The 20,238-nt window shown below is 45.0% G+C and overlaps 1 protein-coding gene and 1 long non-coding RNA gene across 6 annotated transcripts; one reads left to right on the top strand and one right to left on the bottom strand.

Annotated features, from left to right (window-relative positions):
• Positions 1-178: 178 nt before the first annotated feature.
• On the bottom strand, positions 179-19,501 carry DDX24 (DEAD-box helicase 24). 5 transcript variants are annotated; one of them, XM_081910858.1, is made up of 8 exons: positions 19,167-19,501; positions 14,688-15,409; positions 10,574-10,963; positions 9,426-9,579; positions 7,172-7,687; positions 3,356-3,431; positions 2,329-2,517; positions 179-344 (listed from the first exon to the last, which is right to left on the bottom strand). In XM_081910858.1, exons 1-8 carry the CDS (start codon positions 19,283-19,285, stop codon positions 207-209), a joined length of 2,304 nt encoding a protein of 767 aa, XP_081766984.1. In that variant the 5' UTR covers positions 19,286-19,501; the 3' UTR covers positions 179-206. The 5 variants fall into 5 exon arrangements, with proteins under 5 accessions (XP_081766984.1, XP_081766987.1, XP_081766985.1 ...); XM_081910861.1 differs by having other exon boundaries at positions 181-344; positions 19,059-19,171; XM_081910859.1 differs by lacking the exon at positions 19,167-19,501 and adding an exon at positions 18,988-19,022 and having other exon boundaries at positions 181-344.
• Positions 7,674-10,140, top strand: LOC309373173. The gene is made up of 2 exons (XR_014169796.1): positions 7,674-7,808; positions 9,972-10,140. It is a non-coding gene; the product is annotated as an uncharacterized lncRNA (long non-coding RNA).
• Positions 19,502-20,238: the final 737 nt, after the last annotated feature.

The raw sequence follows: 20,238 nt of genomic DNA, 5'->3' as shown, positions 1-20,238 counted from the left end.
TTCCAAATGCATTTTAGATAAATACAAGAGTCCATAAATAGAGCTCTTTAGATGTGTGAGAGTACCCAGGTTATTGCCTTCATTGCTGCATCCAGGAGATATGCCCCTTATTACACCTTTCTCGGGGTGGTTCCTCCCTCCCAATCCCAAACACACAAACACACACACACACACACACACACACACACACACACACACACAAACTGCTACTTGCCTATTAGTTCATCATCATCTAAATCAAGCTCCAGCGCTTCTGCAGCTTGCTGGAGCCATGAGTTGTGCTGCTTCGCTCGGCTGTTGAAATATTCCACCTTCTCAATCTTTCTTGCCAAGTTCACCCGCTCCTGCAACGAAGCACAGTGAGGTTATGCAGGGACAGGATGTGGGCACTCAAAGCAGTACATGGACAAAGGCAATACAAGGGCTAAGTTAGACGTGGCACTGTTTTCACTGGGTGGGTCTTTCACAATTGCTTTTTCTTCAACAAATAGATGGTACAGGTCTGTGGATATCTCTGGCCATTGTTATTATTATCATTATTAATATTTTAATTACCTGCCCATCACCTTGTTAGATTGCTTCTCTCATAATAGCAGGGGAGATGAAAAAGCTTCCACACACTTTGCCTTTGTAAGGAATTCACTAATTCTAATGAACTCATGGGACCCTAGGCTAACCATTACTCCCTAAATTTTGCCATCCCTGTTATCTTCTGGACATAATTCAAGGTGATGGTTTGTAAAGTAACCCTTGGACCTCAGTCTACAAACATTACTGGCTTACAAAGGGGTCAAGCTGACTTGGAATGAGGAGACCACCTGGGTTGGAACTGGCATTCAGTTGCAAAGTTCACTGGGTGATCCTGGGTAAATCATGGGCTAGTTTGTCCGGCTACCTTGTTTTGCAGGACTGCCATTAGGCCAAAATGGAAAGGGGGTCTAAGTACGCTGAACTTAAGCTCCAACATGCCTTACATTGGTCTTTTATGGAACATCAGCAGACTCAAATGGGGAAGGAGGAAGCCAACAATTCTGAATTAGAAAAGCTTTCCCCAATGACAACAATTAGTTATCTTCCACTTGTAACATGGTGATGTACAAGCTTGCCTTAAGAAGTTTGGGTACAGTGTAACTTAAGTCAACCAAGCTCTGTGCATATAAACATATCCTATGTTTCGGTGGTTTAACTGGACTTTTATTCAACTGCAATTATTAATAAAAAGATTGGGAAATTATTTGTAAGACTACTGCTGCTTCCTCTATTTTGTTACCCAAAACATTTGGGATGGAGCAAGCTACCACCTCAAAACAAAGCCTTTTCTACAATGCAAAGCAATGGAAGCGATTATGCTCCACTAAGTTATATCGGAACCACCAGAGCAATTCACAAAGTCTTTTGCCCTTAGCTTTCAACACATTTTAATTCAACCATTCTGCTAGATGAATGTTCTAGATGAAAAATGAGATCTGGCAGGGCACTGCCAACATTAAGAGCTTAGAATGTAGGCACCAAAGAAAGTCCCACGCAAGTCTGCAAATGGGACATGGTGATTTATCTATGCCTATATTCCATATTTAATAAGGGATTAAATTATTAAAGCCGCAGAAGTGACAGCAGGGTGATGAGCAATTTGAAATTCTTAAGCAGCCAAATAAAGGAAAAATTAGTCCTGAAAAACATTCATTACCTGCAATCAACTACTGAAAACTAAGCTCATTAAAAACAGCTTTGATTTTAATGTCTCCACATAACTCCTGCTCTCCTCTTGTCTTTCCTCTACTTGTGATAACATAATGTCTTCTTTTCTGGTCTTCCAACCCTGGCTGGCAAGATCTAAAGGAGAGATGAGCACTGAAGAAGCTGAACCCTGGCTCTACTCGAGTAGAGCAGCACATATCTGTCATGGATGATTTGGTTTAGATTCCTGCATTGCAGGGGTTTGGACTAGATGACTAGTGGAAGCCCTTCCAATTCTACAATTCTATGATTCTATACCCAACTTTATGCCACCCTGCTTTCAACAACTTGTCACAGGTGACCAGGACATTAATGCGGGCTAATATGTTGAGTGGCAGAGAAGGGATGGATCACTTCTCCACCAGCCCACTTGCTAGAAGCATTTTTTAAAACAAAAAATTTACAGCAAGCTTGGCTCATGAACAGCCATCTCTGTCAGAACCACTGTTCCAGATCTCACTTCCCAACCAAGTTCCAAAATCAGGTGTTAGGAACTGTTACAAAGCCTTGAGCAACTGTGGAAAGCGCTGCGGTTGAGAAATAAAATAAAAACCACGAACACACTACTTTCAAAGGAAATATCTATTTCACCTTGATTGCCGTCATGCATTTTGTTTCGACGGGGAAAAAAGGAAGCTCTTCGTTCTTCTCCAGCGTCTTGTAAATCCTTTTGAAATTCATCATGTCGCTTGGGCCAATCAGAAGCAAGCTCAGGCCCTCATTGGCAGCTCTGGCGGTCCTGCCGCTTCTGTGCACGTAAATCTCAGAGGTGCGAGGAACCTGCAACAGCGAAAGAGATTAAGCACTTCTGTGGGAACGGGTCTGAAGTACACAAAAAGAGAACAACACATAACGCTCCCCAGCAGCAAGCAATTTCACACCTACTATGGCACTGTTTCAGTTTATCTCAATGTGCGCTAACTCTTGGGAGATATTGGATTCCACAATTATGTGCAAGCCCAGAAATGTCAGAGATATCTGAAACGAGAGGCTGGTTGGCACACGCCACAGTTACAAACAATGCTACTAAACAAACAAAAATCATTTCTGCAGGGCTGAGCAACAGCAGAAGAAAGAAGAAAGGAGCAACAGAAAGGAGGTCCAAGTGTGTCTGTTCCTACATTCTGTTAAGTGTACCTAACAGACTACCAGTCTTGAGAACCTACATGGGATTATTTTAATGACAGTCCATCTATAGGTAGAAGAATGGAAAACATATAAATTATATTGTTGACATCTGTCTTGGAAGGCAATGGAGGAGTGCACCTTTGTTATATACAGTGCAACAAACAGACACAACACCTTGGCTTTAAGAATTAAAACACAGTGTAAATAATAACCTATTCAGTTGCAATAAGAGCTAAATTTGCACCTTGAAGTATAAATGGAAAACTTGATTTTCAATCCCCCTTAAATCAATTATTTAAATCAGCTTCCCTGCCTCCCTGGTAACTGAAATCATCTTGATTTAAACCAATCCACCATGCCTCTCTTTCTTCTTCTGTGTTACAACCCAAAGACAGGCCACGAAGATTGCTTGTGGTCTTCAATTTACCGCCAGCCATCAATGTATTACAAATTCATGAACAGAGAACAGAAGTACATTTTGTTCTGGTACCTGGTAATGTATGACATGCTGCACGTGAGGAATGTCAAGACCACGAGCGGCAACATCTGTTGTCAAGAGGGCACAGCTGAAATTGCAGAAGTGGAGACAATGGTTGTTTTATTAAGGAAAGAGGAGGGGGGGGGAGAGCTCCCTAAAGTGCATTAACACTGAATTCAGTATTACCAGAAGGCCAGATACAGTAACATAAGCAAAACAGGCCTGTGTCATAAGTACTGCAGAATGAAAAGAAAGACAAAAAAGAAGATAACCTATCTATTTAAGACTGCTTTATTTAGCCTGTGAAGGATGGGTGGAGAAACCTTCAGGGGCTACTGGTTTGTTTCCGGTTACAAGTCAGACTGCTGGTTTTCGCCTGCAAGTCTTGGGAGCAAGGTTATCTGAAAGGCTTCTTCCATGTCAGCCTGCACAGGTTTTAAGATTTTTGGGAGAGGCATCTGAAGCACACAGGGCAAATGTTCAGTAGAGAGCCTTCTTGACGGCTGCTCCCAAGCTCTGAAAAAGCCCTGGACACAAATTTTCATGGCCCTCTAGCAGCTACGGTGCATAGCTGTCGTTTTCCCCCTTTTCTTGCGATGAATCCTATTCGGAATAAGGGAATTTCCCATTAAAAAAAGGGAAACGTTGACAGCTATGCTACGGGCGCTCATCTACCAGAAGCGATATATTTAGCGATAGCTCTTGACACATATACCTGATTCTGACCAAACTAAGCCTCCTGATGCAAATCATGCTCTAGGAGGCTTAGTTTGGTCAGAATCAAGTATAAAGTTCCATAAGGTAAAGGTAAAGGGACCCCGACCATTAGGTCCAGTCGTGACAGACTCTGGGGTTGTGGCGCTCATCTCTCTTTATTGGCCGAGGGAGCCAGTGTACAGCTTCTGGGTCATGTGGCCAGCATGACAAAGGAGCTTCTGGCAAACCAGAGCAGCGCACGGAAATGCCATTTACCTTCCCGCCGGAGTGGTACCTGCTTTCGAACTGCTAGGTTGGCAGAAGCAGGGACCGAGCAACAGGAGCTCACCCCGTTGTGGGGATTCGAAATGCCAACCTTCTGATCGGCAAGTCCTAGGCTCTGTGGTTTAACCCACAGCGCCACCCGCATCCCATAAACATCCATAGTTAATGCTAAATAAACTACTTCTGGTAACTGAGCCACCATAGCAGCTAGAGTTCTGGGCTTTTTAGACTCGTCTACCCATGTACTATCTGAAACCAGATGTGAAATATATTGGCATTATTTTCAGTTCTCCTACCCACACTATGTAAATAAGTGTAATTTGTGTTTTATAAAGTTTTACCTGCCTTGGGTTTTTTTTTTTACTTTGTATCTTTTTCTTTTCATTGCAATTTATCATTTGATTGCAGGAGTACGTTACTGCTGCTCGCTGCCTTGAGCAGCATTTGCTAAGGAAACCAAACATCCAACCCACGTCAGTCGCTCCAACTCACGTTAAGTTTGCTTATTCCCCTGCACAGAATAGCTGTCCTGTGCATTAGGAGTCGGGGGGGGGGGGGGAGAGATGCCTGACCCAATTCCAGTGGCCCTGAGGGAGGTGCTGCTGCCGCCTGGCTCTATAGTTGTCACCCTAGAGGCAAAAGAAAGGTGGAGTACACACCCTGCGTGTGAAGCCGCAAAACACTGTGTGATGCCGACTTTCATGTGTGAAGTTGAGGCCCGCTAGCTCTCACCCCTTCTCTAGTCAGTCCTCCAGGACGACTAGCCGTTAATCAAAGCTGTACAGTGTGTGTGACGACTACACATCATAGATTCTCGCTTTGTCTGCACTGGTTGGTAGTTTTGTTTGTGGGAGCGATTCAAATGCTCAGGACTGCAATACTTCAAGGGCTGCCTCTCCCCCTGTAAACCATCCCGGACTGTGTTCAGCATCTGAGGCCCTTCTTCGTGTGGGCGGCAACACGAGAACAGGTCTTCTCTGTAGTGGCTCCCCAATTGTGGTATGTTCTTCCAGGGAGGTTTGCCTTCACCTTCACCCGGTGCTATACCAGCTGCACTGGCTCTCGGTGGAGTACAGGATCAGGTTTTAACCTTTAAAGCCCTATACGGCCTAGGACCCTCGCCCCTACGGGACCGCCTCTCCTGGTATGTCCCATGGAGGACCTTATGGTCTTCAAACAAAAACAACTTGGAGATCCCAGCCCATAGGGAGGTTAGGCTGGCCTCAACCAGAGCCAGGGTTTTTTCGGCCATGGCCCCGATCTGGTGGAACGCTCTGTCACAAGAGACTAGGGCCCTGTGGGACTTAACATCTTTCCGCAGGGCCTGCAAGACAGAGCTGTTCCACCAGGCCTTTGGCCAAAGCACACTTCTGTAATCCCCATAGAACTCTAGCCCAATGGTTGCCATTAATTTGATTCTGAATTGATTTTAGAATGTATTTTAATTAATTGATGTGATTTTATGTAAATTGCGCTATTTTTACTGTGGTTAGCCGCTCTGAGCCCAGCTTTGGCTGGGGAGGGCAGGATATAAATAATTTTTTTTAAAAAAAATTATTATTATTATTATTATTATTATTATTATTATTATTATTATTATTATTATTATTTTTTAGGCACCAAGAGAAAACGTTTCTGTTCAACCAGGCCTTGGGCTGATTAATATTCTACAGCCTTTTAAATGTGCCTGTGGGAAGGGTGTGTGTGTTACTGTTTCGCTGTTTTGTTTTTAATTATTCTGTATTTTATTCTGTGAACCGCACTGAGATCAAATCAATCAATAAATGTTCCCATTCTTACTGATAAAGCCCTAAAGGTCTTTGAAGGTCCACCTCCTATTCTTTATTTAATTCACAGCTCGACATTCCTCCCTGAAGAGTCCCCAAGGAAGTTCACAGCATCAAGTCAGAGTATCCAGGACACAACAATTAAAATGAAAGTCTGATACCCCACGGCCTAAAAATGCCAATCCCCTCCCAAAGGCCTGGACAAATAGAACTGTCTTCGAATTCCTCCCAAGTACAGTTAGGGGATGAGGACTGCACCATTACCTCCAGGAGGGGTTCTGAACGTGGTGGGCCACTACAGAGAAAGCCCTCTTCTGCACTCTCATCCTCTTTGCCACTTGCAACAGCCATACTGCTTTCAGGGTGTCCGCCCTCCACTGCAAATTATGGGTTGAGGCATATGGAGAATATGACTTCTTCAAGTACCCATTTAAGGCCTTGCACACTAGTTCCAACACCTAGAATTGGGCCCAGTAGCTCCCCAGCACCCAGTGTAGTGCTCTCAAAATTGGAGCGATGTGCCCTTCTCTGGCAGCTCTGCAGTGCCCACAGCTGTTGCATTAAACTGCTGCAGCTTCTGGACCATCTTCAAGGGAAGCCCCATGTAGAATGCACTGCAGCAATCTGCACAGGAAGTTAGCAGAGCATGGGTAACGGAGACCACGCTATTGGATCCTGTCACTCAACTGTGTTCAATATCAAAGGCCTTGCTCTGTGTCCTACCTCCGCTGCAGGTGTAGCTGGTTGGCACTTAAGACAGGGCCTTCTCTACTGCAGCCCCCATGCTTCCCACAAAGAACTCCTTCCCAAACTGAATCCCTCCGTTTTAAGCTTTAGGCAAGTCATTATTACTTTTCCCCTTAAAAGTTTCACCCAGCTTTAAATTCTGGTAAGTTTTTCAGCGTTTACTTGCTAATTGTGCTGCGGCGTATTACTCCGTTCATCTTCTCATTGTGTTTTTGTCAATTCAAGCAATCTACTTTTGAAAAGCGGCATGATCTTAATAGATAAAATAAACCAGGGGGGGTAGAGAGAGAGAGAAAGAGAGATAGAAACAGACCTGGGGCGTTCAGCAAACCTCTCCAGGTTTTTCAGCCTTTGCTTTTGGTGCATGTTTGCATGAAGAGGCAGGAGGTCGCAGTCCAATATCGTCAGGAGGGCAGTGAGCCGCTTGATGCAATCTATACTATTTGCAAAAACCATGGTTCTGCCTGGGTACTGAAGGAGGAAATAGTACAGGTAGTAGTCTTTCTCCTCTGTATCGCAGTGGATCCTGGTCTCGGTGAGAGTCTCCACGGTGGCCTCTTTCCTGGTCAAGTCTATCACTTTGGGCTTGCCCTTGATGCCAACTTTTCCCATCAGCATTTCCAGCTTGGTCTTCTTGTCTATTTTGACAGCTCTCTTCTTGTGGAGAACCCTAGTCGGAGCCTGGTGGATCAAAGTCAGGGTGGCAGAAAAGACAAACGTCTGGCGTTTTGGGTTATATTGCGAGTCGCTCAGCATTTCCAGCAACTGAGAGAGTTCCTCGAAATGCCCCCTCTCCACCATCCGGTCCGCTTCGTCGATCACCAGGCACCTGTCAGACGGACGCGAGAGACAGTTTTAAGAGTGTTTCGTTTTGAGATAAGAGGAGATCCGACACGCTTCAAAAGAGCCCTAGCTGCTATGGCGCACACAGAAAAGAACAATGGCCTGCGGTGCGTAAACAGAACCACAAGCCAATTCTTATTCCGTAGGCTTGCATAGATACCAAAGTGGGAAACCAAGGTGCAAGGAAACAAAAGTCTGATGGAATTTGCACCAGCAAATTCAAGGACTTTGTTGTCGCAAAGTGACGACTGCTAGGCCTGGTGTATCAATGCATCTCCCAGGACTGGTTTGAGGGCCAGAGCATGAGGCACCTTCACCCGACGGTAGACTGTGGGTGAAACTGCCGCCACCACTCCTGACCGTGCCAGAGCTGATGCAGATCGTTATTCCCTTAGCGCATTGGTGGCAGAGGGACTCTCTGTTGCCAGCATCTGGTAGAACAGGTTCCATCAGCACTGTGGCCAGTGGAGGTCATTATTCCCTTGGCGTGCCGGGCACTGACAATGGAGGGATTCCTTCTGCCACCACTGCTTGGCGCACCAAGGGAGGAATGAGCACTGGTGGAGGAAGAGGAGTGCAGGGGGAGCGCACCGCCCCCAGCAGCGCAATCCCGGCAGGGTGCCATTGCGGCTGCCCCCCTGCCCGTGTTGGGTGCCCTGCCCCCGCAGGCAGTGCCCCCCACCCCCAGGATGCACACCACACCCCTAAGGGCGGCGTGCCCCACCCCAGGACGCATGCCAGCCCCGCCCCCCGGTGCCGGAGCGTGAAACTCCGCAACTGGGAATGAGCTGTAGTCTGGGCCCAGGAGGAACCTGGGTGAAACTGCTGCCACTTCTGCTAACCCACAAATGAAACCTTAAATGTAGGTTGTGGTTGCCACCGTGGAATGTCTAGGCGCCATTTCTTTTCAATGGGATTTGTAATCATCATCCTCATCATCATCTTGTTCATTTCTATACCGCTTTATATTTTAAAGAACAAGTCTCAAAATGGTATACAGCATATTGAAACATCAAATAAAGCAATCCGGAATACAACAAATTCAGGCTTCAAGGAAAATATTTCAGATCCTTCCCTAAGTGACATTTTGCTTTCCCCAGAGATCTCCAGGTGATCACAGCTGGACCCACAGCAGTCACAAATTGCACCTGGCACCTGGCTGATTTCTAATACTGGTCACCACTTGCCAGTGCCTGGATATTTGCTTTGAAACGTGGCATGAGCTGGGTAGAGGAGAAAATCTGGTATGTCAGGCCAATTATGGAAACCGTTTCCATCCTCCACCCACCTCAATTGTTCTATAGTAGCTTTATGGTCTCTGCTGTTCATCTGAATGAGCCACAGTATGTTCAGGCAGGTGCAGCAGAGCTAAGCAGTCCAAGTGCAACATCAAGCATGCATAAGTGTCCCCCGATTCTCAAAGCAGCAACTGTGAACTTCAAGGGAAACCCCTGAAAGATCCTGCAAAGTGTTTACTGCAGAGGTGGCTAACCATGGTGCCCTTGGTGTTGCTGAACTCCAAATCCCATCAGCCCCAGTGAGAACCACCAACAGTCAGGGCTGATGGGAGCTGTAGTCCAACAACATCTGGAGGGTGATAAATTGACTACCTCTGTACTATTGCTTAAGCAGGAAGTTCTTTAGCATTGATGATCTTAAAAATGCCCAGATAGTATTTGCTCCTTTGGAGAAGGAAGACATATTAGAAAAGGGATCTTGAGTACCTGAGTTGCCGCAGGTTTGAGAGATGTGGCTGCTTCTCCTGTATTAGCTCCCACAGGCGCCCCGGGGTCGCGATTACAATCTCAGGCTTCCTTTTCAGAACTCGCTGCTGCTTCTGAGGGGCCATTCCTCCAACAAGAATGGTTGCCTTAATGCCTAAAAGACAGAAGACCAATAGGACATTAAGGTCCCTGGAGCGCTGTTGTAGCTATATTTCATAAAATTTTCCAGCATGAGATGCTGTACCATATTTGTAAGAAATCACTGGATTTACTTCCCCTCTTTTTAGGCGCAACAAGCCTCCACAAAAGTATTTCCCAATGTTTTTTTTAAAAAAACCAACGAACTACAAAGATGACCTGCGTCTCCAAAACAGCATTTATCCCGTATTCAAGATGGTGTGCGCTCCTCCTAGTAGTGTATAATTTTAAAAATCCTTACTGATGCGATGCTGAGCCCCCCCCCAAAAAAAGGTGGAATTCTCAACCTGTATAAATTATGCAAATAACAACCACTCTTATTTTGAATAATTTATCTTGGCTTTCTAGTTGTGTGAGAAAATGAACCGGGCAGGTCATTGAAGCGCCACCAGCAATCACTGGACTTCTTACTCAACTACCTCTCTGGGTTCTCAGATGTCCACAGGCCATGCCCAGACACCTTCAAACACAGCCTCACAGCAAGGAAGGCTAGAAAGCTGCATTTCAAAAAAGAAAAAGGGGGGGGGGACCAAGGATTTTCTCAGTAAACTGATTGTGCATACCAGTACCATAGTTTGTGCTTTCCCTACAGAGAAGACAGAAAACTGTAGGAAACTTTCTCTGCAGAGCATGTTTCCATTTTAGGAAAGGGAAACTGAAGCAATGTACTTCAGCAGCAAAGTAAGTAATGGGAGACAGACGTTTATATGTATGTTCGATGAAAATAAAAACTGATTTTATATATGCTATTGTCTCATCTCTCTTCCCTGCATTGTAGAATCACTTCTAGATGCGTTATAGGAAGTGCTTCACAAATGAAATAATAACCACAACAATAGCATTGATGGATGGCCGTCTGTCATGGGGGCTTTGGTTGAGATTGCTGCATTGCAGAAGGTTGGACCCTTGGAGTCCCTTCCAATTCTATGATTACCAGGAATTGAGATTACCTGTGAATCTGTTCACCGCATCAATGTGATGCTTCACTTGGACAGCAAGTTCTCTTGTAGGAGTCAAGACCAATCCCAGAAGAGGATTGTTTTTATGTGCAGCAGTATTAGGTTTTGGGGAACCCAGATCACGTTCTGCACCCTCCAACACCTTCAGGTTTCCTGCTGCCAAAGACTTGTCACCGTCGCCATCGTCATCGCCACTATCTTCACCTCCATCAGGGCTCAAGCCTCCTATATCCACACTCTCATCCTGCTTGGGTACCTCATCCTCACCGTCCTCTCCTTCGTCAAGCGGGCTGTCCCTTCCACTTGCCAGTCCTGTTGACTTGCGCCACTGCAGAATGGAATGGATCATCGGAATGGCGAAAGCAAGAGTCTTACCACTTCCTAAACATGGACAAATGAAACACAGGTTAGAAACCTAGGAACACAAGAGGAGCCTGCTGGATCAGGCCAATGGCCCACCTAGTTCTCATGGGGTTGCCAGGGAACGCCTTTGGGAAGTGGGAACAGTCAGAGGGAGATAGAGAGGAAGTGACAGATGGGGAAGAGGGAGAGAGCCAGGAGGCGGAAAGGCTCTCTGATGCTGAAGCAGAGCCCCAGAACCGCACAGGAAGTTCAGGAACAGATGGAGAGCCTGTCCCTGTGCCGTCTACACAGGAAAGGAGAGGGTTAAAAGACAAGGATCAGAGACGTCCCATGAAATTTCCCTGCCTTTTCTGTTGGAGGAGAAGCTGGAGAAGACCACTCCCCGAATCTGAACCGGACGATTCGGACGCATGATTGTAATGTGCTGCTTGTACATGTGTAAAATAAAGAACTGTAAATACCTCTCTGAGTGAGCAAAGGGTGCTTATTGTGAAGAGCATACACAAGCCATCACACTAGTCCAGCATCTTGTCACAGCAGCCACCCAGATGCCTGGGAGAAACTGGCAAACCCAGGAGTCGTTCCCCCCCCCCCCCGCAATGTGGTTTCCAGCATTGCTGCCTCCAACTGTGGAAGCAGAGTCTAGACAACATGGCTGGCAGTCCTTGGTAGACTTGCCCTCCATGACATTGCCTAACCCTCTTTGAAAGCCGTCCAAGCTGGTGACCATCATTGCCTCCCACAGAACTAAGCTCCAGAGTTTAACTAGGCACTTTCTTTTACCCGTCCTGAATCTTCCAACATTCAGCTTCATTGGATGAGTTCTAGTGTGAGGAGAAAGGGGGGGGGGGGCATTTCTCTATCCACTATCTCCGTGCATAATTTTATAAACTTCTACCATGTTGCCTCTCTTTGCCTTTTCCCTAAACTAAAAAGCCCCCAATTCTGCACCTTTTTTTACAGGGGACTTGCTCCATCCCGTTTCTTTTTAACACATCTTTATTTTTGTTTTTAAAAAACTCATATAACAAACCATCCCCATACATCCCCACACCCCAAGAAACACTCCATCTGTATACAGTGTAAATGAGAGTCAAACATCCAACAGGTTGCTCTTTTCTGAATGTTTTCTAAACTGCCTTACACTAGTGTAGCCAGGTAATTCCATATCAAGTGATCCAACTTTTTTACCTCGTGTCATCCAATTTTCTTAATATTTTGTACACGTTGAATGATCAAAACTAAGCTTAAATCTAAAATTAAGAAACCAAACCAGCTGATTTCCCCCCATTAGTCTGGTATTGTCTACTCTTATTTGACTGCCAGCTCTTTTCCAGGATCTCAGGCAAGGGATTCTTTTACTTCAGCAGCTTCCTGTTCCTTGAAGTTGATGAGGATTGAACCTCAGAAATTCTGGATACAAAGGATATGCATTATCCCTCAGCCAGGGCTCCCTCTCTTAATTAAAGCCATGTAAATATATGTAGTTACAATGAGTCAAATTGGCGCTTCTTAAAGCAGGCACCTGTCATTGCTTATCTCACCAAGACACTTCACTGTGGGTTGCTTTTCAACAGTAGTAATTAATAAATATAAATCATTGTGAAATCTTTTGAATATATACATATTTTTTAAAATCAACAAATAAGTGCCTGGACTCTTAAAAAGTACTGGTTCCTTTGTAGGCTGCTAGTCTGTAATAAGACTCATCGCAAAGCAAAGTGGCTGCTGTGCTTAAAAAATAATTAAAAATTGCAGTGGTTTCTGGCCTTCTTGTTGTTGGGTGTGCAAAGGCTGCTCTGCGGCTTCCACTATCCTAAGGTAACATACAAAGTAGTGTAATGCTACTGACGTGCAACATGTGTACTTGGTTGGATTTTTCATTCTACTCTCTGTCTTTTTGAAAAAGCTCTATAAAAGGAATTGTCTTAATTGACAGCTCTGATCAGCGCTCTCCACACACAGAAATGAAAACTAGGCCAAGGACAAACTGCATTCTACTCAACTCATCTCTCGTGATGCAATTTTCTGTTGCTGCCATTGACATTTTTACTCCTTCTGTAGGAAATATGAAGTCACTAACCCAGTGGTTTCCCTCATAAGGAGTGGAGGGACTTTTCCCAAGTGAAAACTGGCAAACAGGAGGTCCTCTCTTAATCCCTGCCCCCACACCAAGTCTCCCTGCGCATATGTCCCTGCCCCCAGGTCTTGTGGTAAAGGTTGTTCACCCAGGCTGGCCTCTGAATCTGGAAGACAGTCCACCTAGGGAAGAGGGAACTGGCAGACATGTCTTCTATCACACCAATGCTCCCCCTCAGTAAGTGTTGAGATAATGTGAATTCAAGGGAAACAAAGTTGAGACCTTCTCAATTCAATAAGCCAGGGGTGGTTAACCTGCAGCCCTCCAGATGTTGCTGAACTACGAATCTCGTAAGTCCCAGACAGCATGGCCAATGGTGGAGGATTATGGGAGTTGTAGTTCAGCAACGTCAGCAGAATGGCTCTGTAGCTTTAGCTCTCCAAAAAAATGAACGAATCTCTCCCCACCAAAATGAAACAAAACCGAGAGGGGAGTTGCCCAGAGCTCAAAAGGGGAAGGGGTGCAATCTGTCATGTTGACAGACAGGTCTTGGCTTGAATCACAGATAATCATTTTCTCAGGGCACTCCAATCACAATGTAAAGGTCTCTCACTCTCCTAGGGAAGAAAAGTTGCAATCCCTAAGTCTTAGGGGGCATGGGGAGCTCACACACTCCACCAATAAACCTTCTACCACCACCTTATGATTCATTCTGAAATTCAGAAGGCTTCATCCCCTCAGAAGGAGTGGTTATGCCTGCAAACTGCATCCAATTCGACCAGAACATCAAAAAAGTCATAGACTTTTCCTTTAGTTAAGATTCATCAAATTTTAAAGGCGCCCTTCATGAAAATTTCTCTATCGGTCCACAATTTGGCAGGCTCACTGCATTACGGAAGAGTATTTGTCTCTCAAAATTTTATCCACTTTGGCCAAAAAGGGGGAAATGTTATAGTCACTGCAGTTCCCCATTACAGTGAATAAGGAAAACACAGAGCTTTGTTTTAGACGTAGTGGCTTAGAAGCCAGAGCACAGATCGAAAAAGAGAGTACAAAGCAACTCGGAACAGATTGGAATATTTAAAAACACACAAACACACAGATACGAGTTGAATCTTAGTGCCCGTGCAGCTGTCTGTGATTTGTTATTGACAATTGGCAGGTTATAAGAATCCATATTTGATGCCTGCCAAATTTAGCTGAGAGATGCCAACAAATCTAATACACTGAAATTGCCATATAAAATTTTACAATCAAAAAGCACGCTTCAAAGTTGAAAATTTGCACTCTTGCTTTTAACTTGTATTTTATTCTGTGAACTGCCTTGAGATCTTATGATGGAGAGTGTTATATAAATTTAATAAATAAAAATAATAAATTAATTGTTGTGGGGAAGAGGGCATTGCTGGTCTTGCCTACAGCAGTAAAATGTCTTGGGCCGGCCCTGTCCTCACCACTGATGTCCTGTTGGCCCTCTTCAATTTCACCAGCCCCTGCACCCAAATATTTTTCACCCACAAAAGAAAAAGCTGAAATTCTCAGCACACTGTACTTTGTGCTCAATTACCAAAATCCATGCTTCTATCATGTGCTTATGGAGGTACAGAATCAACACATCTGGGACAGTGGAAGCAAAACAACCACCGTAGCAATGAGTTATACCTGTCTCTGCAGCTCCAAGGACATCCATGCCATCTCGAATCGCAGAAGGCAGAGCCAGGGCCTGAATCGGAGTTGGCGCACTGAACCCTAATTCACTCAGTGCCTGAAGAACAGGCTTAGGAACGAAGAGGCCTTTCCATGCAGACATGTCCACTTCCTGACCTGAAGATAAAGACAGGACTTCTGCCGTCCAGTTTTTAGGCTTTTTAGAAGCTTTAGCTGGTTCAGCAACATCTTGGGGAGGACATGTTTTCTTCTTCAACTCTCTCTTCCTCTTTTTCTTTGCTTTCCTTTTCAGGATTGTGGCGTCTCCTTCCACTCTCTCATCTTGCTCAAAGCTAGGGATGGCCTCTTTACATTCAGCCTCCTGCTCAGTTGTTACCAGTTCCTTCACTTTGGGTTCATCACCACTCCTCACCTCCTGTTCCAGATTTTTCTCCTTCTTCCTCTTCTTTTTGGGAATTGTGCTATGTTCTTCCTCTTCTCCAGGCCTCCTAGTAGATTTTCTCCCCTTGGCATTTTCTTCTCCCGCTTTTGAGGAAGACACCAGTTTATAATCTGTAAGCTCCTCAAAGCATACTAAACCTCCAAGTTGCTCGTCAGCAAAGAGATTTGGGTCAATCTCAATGGGCTTCCATGCCCCTGTCACTTTGATGCCTCTTCGCTTAAGCTTGGATGGAGTCTTAAACTTACTTGAACCTCGCTTGAGCTTCATGACTGACCTTCAAAGAAGAACAAAGGAAAATATTTCAAAAATGGCTATCAGTTAAATTCATTATATAAAGTAAAGGTAAAGGTAAAGGGACCCCTGACCATTAGGTCCAGTCGTGACTGACTCTGGGGTAGCGGCGCTCATCTCGCTTTATTGGCTGAGGGAGCCGGTGTACAGCTTGCGGGTCATGTAGCCAGAATGACTAAGCCGCTACTGGGGAACCAGAGCAGCACACAGAAACGCCGTTTACCTTCCCGCCAGAGCGGTACCTATTTATCTACTTGCACTTTGAGGTGCTTTCGAACTGCTAGGTTGGCAGGAGCTGGGACCAAGCAATGGGAGCTTACCCCATTGCAGGGATTCGAACCGCTGACCTTCTGATCGGCAAGTCCTAGGCTCTGTGGTTTAACCCACAGCGCCACCTGCGTCCCATTATATAAAGTACATAACATGAAATTGCACAAAAGGAAGAGATGAAAGAAAAAAAGGATACTACAGCTCCCAGCTATGAGCATCTCTCCTTCATGCAATCAGCAGTCTAGTTTCTCTTCCCCTCTTGGGTCCTCCCTAAGTTCATTCAGACCATTCCCACTCTCCTTTCCTAGTCCTTCCCTGCTTCCCACGCCATGCTACCTTCTCCCAAGACCCTGTCTTTCCCTAGACCAGAGTTTCCCAACCTAATGCATTCCAGATGTTTTGGACTACAACTCCAATCATTCCAGACCATGCGTGAGCGGGGATTTGAACCCTGGTCTCCCTAGCCTGACACCCTAACCACTAGTCCAAGAGCATTTAGAGGGCACTACATTGGCTAACAAGCAGAGACCTTCTCCTTACAGTCGTCCTTACCAGCCTGCTAAGTCCATTCATATGAAAAGTGACAACAGCTACTAGGACTTTTACTGTTAACATTTATCTTGGGGGCGGGGGGAGTTGAATAATCACTCATGTGAGCAACTCCTACAGAAACATGTCTCAATATGCCCTTCATAGGCTTGTGTTCTCTTCCTGGTTCTTTGAACATTTGGTTCTACATATTTTGTTCTGAACAACAATCCTCTCAGATTTGGTAGTGACTGTATTTTTTAAAAAAAATAACTTTCAGGCAGCAAGCATGGACAACGCAAGCTATAACTGGCAGTTGTGGCATTGGAATCATTAGACTCAAAAGCTGGTAGAAGATTACATGTACAAAAGGAATACAATTTTTCCTTCTGAAATTTGCAAAGGGAAGACATGAAATGAAATGAAATGGTGCCTTGTACTGTCAGCTGCATATTCCCTTATAAAGGATCCTAAACATACAGCTGGGCATTCACAGAATCATAGAGTTGGAAGGGATCCCGAGGATCATCTAGTCCAGCCCCCTGCAGTGTAGGGAATCAGAATCAGAATAATATTTATTTGCATCAGCCACTAGCCATAGCAATAACATAGAATAAATGTACTGAAGATAGATGTAAAAGCTTAACTATCCAAAATACATTTGCAATGCTGGGATTTTTTGTCCAACGTGGGGCTTGAACCCATGAACCTGAGATTAAGGGTCTCATGCTCTACTGACTGAGCTATCTCAGGCATTTGACCAGTCCCATAATGGTCACAATAAAGTTACAGCAGGAGGTCAAATGCTAATCAACAGGTCTGACACTTAGATGGCCCTTACAGTGGTATCTTGGGTTACAGACGCTTCAGGTTACAGACTCCACTAACCCAGAAATAGTACCTCAGGTTAAGAACTTTGCTTCAGGATGAGAACAGAAATCGCGCCACAGCAGCGCCAGGCCCCATTAGCTAAAGTGGAGCATCAACAGTTTCAGGTTAAGAACGGACCTCCGGAATGAATTAAGTTCTTAACTAGAGGTACCACTGTACTATGAAACAATGACATCAACTTTTTAAAAATGTGATATATTATTTTAATTCTGCCCCTCCTCCACGGGACCCACATTATCATGCATACTACCCATTCCCCATTATTCTCCTTGGAACAGCCCTGTGAAGCAGACCGTGCAAACTGTGTGCAACTAACCCAACATCACACCATAAGCTTCATCATTGAATGGGGAACTGAACCTGGATCTTTGCAGTCCCAGTGGCTTCTGTAACTGATGGCAGCTTACTCACAGAACCTTGTGTGCCTGTTTGGAAATGCCTGCAGTTACATCTGGTAGCCAAGGGGGTACATTTTTCCATGCGCCTAGGTCTAGCCCCCCCCCCCCCAAATAGGGCTAGGGAGCTGAAATAAAAGTGTGAGCTTCTACACCTTTATTCAATGCTAGTCATACTCAGAACAGCCCCACTGAAATAAGCTGACTTAAATAACTGACATCCACTGGTTTCAATGGGTCTACTCAGAGTATGACTCAGCTGGATATCGCTCAGTGGCTTACTTCAAATATCTGAGTATTTAACATGGTTAATTGTCCAACAGATCGATCCTATTCCTAAACTACAGTTTTTGTGGGATTCAGTATCCAGGTTTAAACAAACAGTTGTTAAAACAGGGCTGCAACTTTGGGAAAGCAAGGCAGAAGTACCCACATTAACAGATGCACAATAGGTGGAAATTAAATAGCTGCATCTTTCTCCACCCTATACTGTACATGTAATGATTTATTTGGGGCGGGAGGGGGGGAGAAGAGCTGTTCACATCAAATTTGGCTGTCACCTATGCTAAGGTAATGTGATTTTAAAATATATTTTAAAAATGTTTTTATATTATTGTAAACCCCTGTGATATATATTTATGATACAGCGGTATATTTTTATTTTAATAAGCAAACAAATAAACAACAGAAAATGTTATTTACCCCAACCAATTTGCAGGTGAGCATACAAGGAAGAATCAAAAATAGAAATGAACTGTAAGTGTTCGGTTTTCAGATAATGCGAGACTTTTGGATCTCTGCTAATCAGCAACCTCCCAATTGGCCAGTCCACCCAGTAAAAGTGGTACGCAACAACACTAAGTTGCGAACTTGCATCCAACACGCAGCCAACTGCACGAATTTACAGTTGACCAGGAAGCCATCCTAAATACGTTTTATTCAGAAGTTTAACTGAATCACCGGGGATTTACTTCCAAGTGCTGAGGAGACCAATCTCCAAACCACCACAGCGCCATGAAGCTCAGTGGGGCGAACCCCCAGCTGATCGCCCTCCCCCGCCGTTTCTCAACCAATCTTACCGTTACTGTCGCGAGATTAAAGTGGGGGGAGGGTAGGGGAGAGAGAGGAAGGAAAGAAAGAAAGAAAGAGAGAGAGAGAGAGAGAGAGAGAGAGAGAGAGAGAGAGAGAGAGAGAGAGAGAGAGAGAGAAGGTATATGCCACTCTAGGCTCCTGAGAGGAAAAGCAAGGCATTAAACCGGCAATAACAAGCATTTTTAAGGATGCAGCCTTATAAATGGTAATGAAACTACAAGAACAGTAAATAGCAACCTCGATTTTACTTCTTTGGGAGCTGCCCTCCGTCCTTTCCTGCTACCCGCCCCACGCGGTTATCTCCTTCCAAGTTCTTATTACTGTATTTATTCTTATTAGCTGAACTTATTAGTCGCTTGTCACCCAAGGTCTCCAAGAGACTTACACTGAAATATCTATATGCATAAATATATTACACCACACAAATCTCTACGGCTGCACAAAAGTAATCCTTGCCTTCCTTCCTCCGCTCGCCTCCGAGGCTACTTCAGCGCGCTTGCCGGGTTTAACGGCCCAGCGAGCACCGTTTGCACCCGCCGAGAAAAGTCCCTGCGAAGATCCCACCAGACACTGCACAGCGACGCTTCCGGGAAATCCCACCACGTGGGAGCCTCACGGGGGCGGCCATGATGCCGTGACGTCATCCCCCAGCGCCGGGCTTCAGAACTTTTATCAGGCTGCATGCTGGTTGCCTCTCCAGCATTCGGGAAGGCTGCGGTTGCTGCGTTGGGGCGGTCGTGTTTCTATGGGAAGGGTGGGGGAAAGCACAGGATGAGGCATCTGATTCTGCTGGTTGTTGTTATCCGATGCTCGGTTTAGATGAGCCTTATTGCTCTGGTATAAGTTGAGTGGAGTTTTGAAGGAGTTATGTTATCAGGAAGGGCTCTTCCCCACCCCTGTTGCTTAATTATGGCTGTAATATTTTATTTATTTATTTTATCCTCAGAGAATGTTCAGCACTTCATATGCTTGAGTAACCAAGGCATAAAGGTAAAGGGACCCAGTCATGACTGACTCTGGGGTTGTGGCGCTCATATCGCTTTATTGGCCGAGGGAGCCGGCGTACAGCTTGACTAAGCCACTTCTGACAAACCAGAGCAGTGCACGGAAACGCCGTTTACCTTCCCGGTGGAGTGGTACCTATTTATCTACTTGCACTTTGCACTGCTAGGTTGGCAGGAGCATGGACCGAGCAATGCGAGCAAGTCCTAGGCTCTGTGGTTTAACCCACAGCGCCACCCGCGTCCCTCTCAGCTAATCACAGATTAACAGTAGGATGATATTGCACACTGAGCACTTATGCTCTCATGCCCATAGTCTCGGTCTGAATCGTTTGGCCCCGTATTTTTTCTCGTTAAAAGTTGCCGAAGTCTCTTCACCTTGTTGTTGTTACTACTGCTACTTTTAAAATTGATTTTACTAATTATTGAAAAGGAAGGGACGAGAAATGGCATCCAACAAACATTCCCCCTCCGCCCAAGCCCATTTCACAATTTTATTTTTTTAACAATGTCCTATATAGAATAGCAAATTGAAGCAGTAAAAATGTCAAAGCATATTCAATAAAATATCATTATTTTCCTAAATTCTCCATTTTCTTAATGTAACCGTCTTTCATGTGACCTATTTGCCCATT

This window comes from Podarcis melisellensis (assembly GCF_964234715.1).
Source record: "Podarcis melisellensis genome assembly, chromosome: 1".
In the NCBI taxonomy this organism is placed as follows: domain Eukaryota; kingdom Metazoa; phylum Chordata; class Lepidosauria; order Squamata; family Lacertidae; genus Podarcis; species Podarcis melisellensis.
This window is presented reverse-complemented; position numbering and strand designations above follow the sequence as displayed.

Bases quoted from the DNA above. Each gene is read 5' to 3' on its own strand.
- DDX24 (XM_081910858.1), bottom strand. From the start codon at position 19,285: ATGCAGCCTGATAAAAGTTCTGAAGCCCGGCGCTGGGGGATGACGTCA. The intron at 15,410-19,166 runs GTGGGATCTTCG...TCTTCTTTGAAG, and splicing joins GCGTCGCTGTGCAGTGTCTG to GTCAGTCATGAAGCTCAAGC. The intron at 3,432-7,171 runs GTCTGTTTCTAT...CTGCAATTTCAG, and splicing joins AGGTTTGCTGAACGCCCCAG to CTGTGCCCTCTTGACAACAG.